At 54.6% G+C, this 3,920-nt stretch overlaps 1 protein-coding gene across 1 annotated transcript; it reads left to right on the top strand.

Moving 5' to 3' along the window:
- Positions 1–3,128: 3,128 nt before the first annotated feature.
- LOC136470655 (uncharacterized) lies at positions 3,129–3,566 on the top strand. Its single transcript, XM_066468419.1, has one exon. It carries the CDS (start codon positions 3,129–3,131, stop codon positions 3,564–3,566), a length of 438 nt encoding a protein of 145 aa, XP_066324516.1.
- Positions 3,567–3,920: the final 354 nt, after the last annotated feature.

Raw genomic sequence — 3,920 nt, 5'->3', positions numbered from 1 at the left:
ACACTTTCTCTCTTTCTCTCTGACTTGTAAGGCCATCCCTTTCAACTATAAAAGGGGATGCGCTCTCTCCCAAGAAAGGGGGCAAGACGACTCGAGGAGTCGATGACCTGAGGACTTGAATAGCTCAATAGCTCTAGAACTCGATAGCTACACAGAGCATACGCTCCAATACTTAGCGCACGTTAGAGCACCCATCACTCTCTTCCATTCGGTTTAGAGTCCGACTGGGCCCTTAACACCCCCTTCTGATTCCTTACTCGTTTGTAACCCCACAGCAAACTTCGAGCATCTAGGCTCAGGAATAAAGTCATCAATCGACTAAAACTGGACGTAGGGCATGTTGCCTGAACCAGTATAAATCTTGTGTCATTAAGTGCTAGGCCACATCCAATCACAATGCACGACAAAACTACAAATATTTACTTGTTGGCCACATTTCGCACCGACAATTGGCGCCATCCATGGGGAAGACGTCGTGTGTTCACGCTTTTGGTCATTGGATGGCCCACCTTTCCACCATCTTCGGCATGGCGGGCTCGAGCAATACGATTTGCTTTGGCTCACCAGAGATTCCCACGCTCCCACCTATTGGGATGTGGGTTCCTCCCGTCTTTGAGCTGCTCCAGACCTTCCTCTTTGGAAGTCTGGACTTCATCGCTGACTAGCTCAGCGTACTTCGCCTCCACGAGGAGGCGCTTGTCCTGGTGTCCACTGGAGGAGGAGCGCCCTCCACTGGCGTTGGGCCACTCGATGACCTCAATGTCGAGACACTCGCGCTTCGCCTCAAGCCCATGCTGGGCTCAAACCCCACAGTGAGTGATGTATATATTGTTCTTTACTCACTATTTAACACCTTCCGCTGACTCTCCGAAGGGACCCCATTGTCCCCACTGCGACCGCCGTGCGACCGGTTCCCCTACTGCTTCGCGTCCCCCGTGGACGTGCATGCACGGGGGCTCCGAAGGATGCTGACGCCGCCCCATCTCATGTCTGAGTTCATGGGGATAGCAGGCTACGCTCCCGCCTCCTTTCATGACCTCATTGATGATGAGGTCGAAAGCGATGGCTCCAGCATCGGCAACGTCGTGGCACCTAGCCACCCTCTGTCCCGGGAGTGCGCTATGGTGAACACCCCGGGATAGCCATCGGTGGTAGTGGAGTCTCTGTAGACTCGCACCCCTTCAGACCCCCGTGCGATGTCCCTAGTGTGTGCGTAGGAGCATGGCGAGGAGTTACGACAAAGGTGGCAGAGCCAGCCGCCACCTGCGCTGGCGAGCTCGGCGCAGCTCGTTGCGCCACATGCGCGTAACCTGGCGAGCGACACTCGGGGTCCCACCCGTCAGGTCTAGCGTAACATCCTAGATGGAGGTGATGAGCCCTCAGTTTGCTTAGGCTGGCCAAAACATCACTGCTGTGGCAATGCTTCTGCACGGCCTCCCTGAGACTATCGACCCCTAGGAACAGGCAATCCACTGGAACCTCCGGGCACTGGTGGAGACTGCTACCATTCAGTAGGAGGAGAGCTCCACGTCGTGACACCGGCTCAGGGCCTCTTGTCCAACTAGGGGACTAGGGCCGCACCAGTCGAATCGGTCCGTCCACTCACCGTAGTAGTTGCTGGGCGTGGAGCAGGAAGCCACGGCTGCACTGCAGCCCAACCCGACGCTCGTTCTGTACTGACCACCTGTGCGCAAATGGCTCAGGCCAAACCATGATGCTCGTAGCATCATCAACAATCGATGCCACGCCCCGTACGATGATGACGTCCATCGAGTGGCGACGAGAGCAGGCAACGCGGGCCCGACCAAACCATCAAGGAATACGGGGACACGCACCCTAGGCATGGTGGCTGACCAAACGACTAGAGCCCTAGCCCAGATGGCTCGAGGCCACGGGCCTTTGGTCATCGCATCTAGAAAGTGTTGTTACCACCGTGCTTCCGACCACCCACCAACATCGCCAGGTACACCGAGGAGACGAACCCTGGTATATGGCTCAAAGACTTTTGGCTCGCCTACCGAGCCGGAGGAGTAGATGATGACTACTTCATCATCCAGTACCTCCCCATCTGTGTGGGGGAGCATGTTTGAGCATGGCTCAAATTCCTTCTGCCCGACAGCATCCGCGACTGGGCGGATCTCAAGAGGGTCTTCGTCAGAAATTTCTAGGGGACATATGTCCACCCTGGGAATTCCTAGGACCTCAAGAGCTGCCTGTAGGAGCCCAACAAGTCCCTATGCGATTACATCCATAGGTTCTCAAAGCGGTGCAACTCCCTTCCTAGTGTTGTCGATACGGACGTCATCAGGGCGGTCCTCCCTAGGACAACCTACAAGTCCTTGATCCACAAGCTTGGCTGTGTGAAGCCCCGTACCACCGGTGACCTGCTCGACATCACCACAAACCATGCCTCCGATGAGGAGGCGATCAGGGTGGTCTTCAGCGGCGGTCAGGACAGGGGCAAGGCCAAGCGTGAGGACCAAAGCGAGTGCCCCTCCACACAAAAGGGCAAGAAGAACAAGAAGGATCAGCGCTGACCAACCAACCCAGCTTTGGTCGCTGCGGCCGACCGAGCGGGCAAGCAGCCCCAGTAGGGCCAGATCGACCACTTCGACAAGCTCATGGAGAGTCCATGCACCAACCACGCCTATCCTATCAAGCACCTCTACAAGGACTGTGAGCTCCTCAAGCATTTCCTATGGGAAGACGGCAAGCCAAAGAAAGGGAAAGGCAAGGAGGACACGGCCAAGAAGGGAGGCGCGGCGGGTAAGGAGGGAGACGGCTTCCCTAACCCCGAGGAATGCCTCATGATCTTTGGGGGGATCTGACGCTACTCCAAGCGCCAGCACAAGGTATGCTATAGAGAGGCATGCACCGCCGAGTTGGCCATCCCCTCTTTCCTTAGCTGGTCGAACTCCCCGATCACTTTTGATTAGAGAGATCATCCTTCCCACATCGCTCGATCAGGTCGCTACCTGCTCATCGTCGACCCCATCATCTGCAAGAAGCGCCCCACCAAGGTGCTGATGGATGGATGCAATGCCCTCAACATTCTCTATGTCAACACCCTCAACGCCATGAGCATCCCCTAGTCGAAGCTCCACCCAGTGAGCTCTCCCTTCCATGGCATGATCCCAGGGACGCAGGCGTACCCACTCGGGCAGATTGACCTGTTCATCACATTTGGTGACCACGCTAACTTCTGCTTGGAGGTCCTAACCTTCAAGGTAGTAGACTTTCTGGGGTCCTACCACGCCATCTTGGGGCGGCCATGCTATGCCAAGTTCATGGTGATCCCCAACTACACCTACCTTAAGCTAAAGATGCTGGGGCCGAACGGTGACATCACCATAGGTACCACCTTCTCGCATGCCTACACGTGCAACCACGAGCATTATGAGCTCACCACAACTGTCATCAACTCCGCTAAGCTCTCGGAGCTCGAGAATTCAACGACTCCAGCAGTCCCCAACTGCAACGAGCCAACCTCCTCAAGTGCCTTCCATCCAACCAAGGAAACCAAGGCGGTGGGGATCGACCCTACTGCCCTGACCAAGATGGTGTGAATCGGGACCAAGCTCCTAGCCAAATAGGAAAGCGAGCTCACCGATGAAAGCTCTAGTTTGGTTTTGGTGAGTTGATGAAACCCTAAGTGTTAACCTAGTTTATCAAAGTGATTATGAGATAGGTAGCACTACTCCAAGTGATTAAGCATATGAAGATCATGACATGATGATGGTGATGGCATGGTGATGATCAAATGCGTGGACTTAGAAAAGGAGAAAGAAAAATAAAAAGCTCAAGGCAAGGGTGAAATTGATAGGAGCTTTTTGGTTTAGTGATCGAGACACTTAGAGAGTGTGATCACATTTAGGATCGATAGCTGTACTATTAAGAGGGGTAAAACTTGTATCGAAATG

This window comes from Miscanthus floridulus, chromosome 8 (genome assembly GCF_019320115.1).
Source record: "Miscanthus floridulus cultivar M001 chromosome 8, ASM1932011v1, whole genome shotgun sequence".
Lineage (NCBI taxonomy): Eukaryota > Viridiplantae > Streptophyta > Magnoliopsida > Poales > Poaceae > Miscanthus > Miscanthus floridulus.
This window is presented reverse-complemented; position numbering and strand designations above follow the sequence as displayed.

Coding starts and splice junctions, on each gene's coding strand:
- LOC136470655 (XM_066468419.1), top strand. CDS start 3,129: ATGATCCCAGGGACGCAGGCGTACCCACTCGGGCAGATTGACCTGTTC.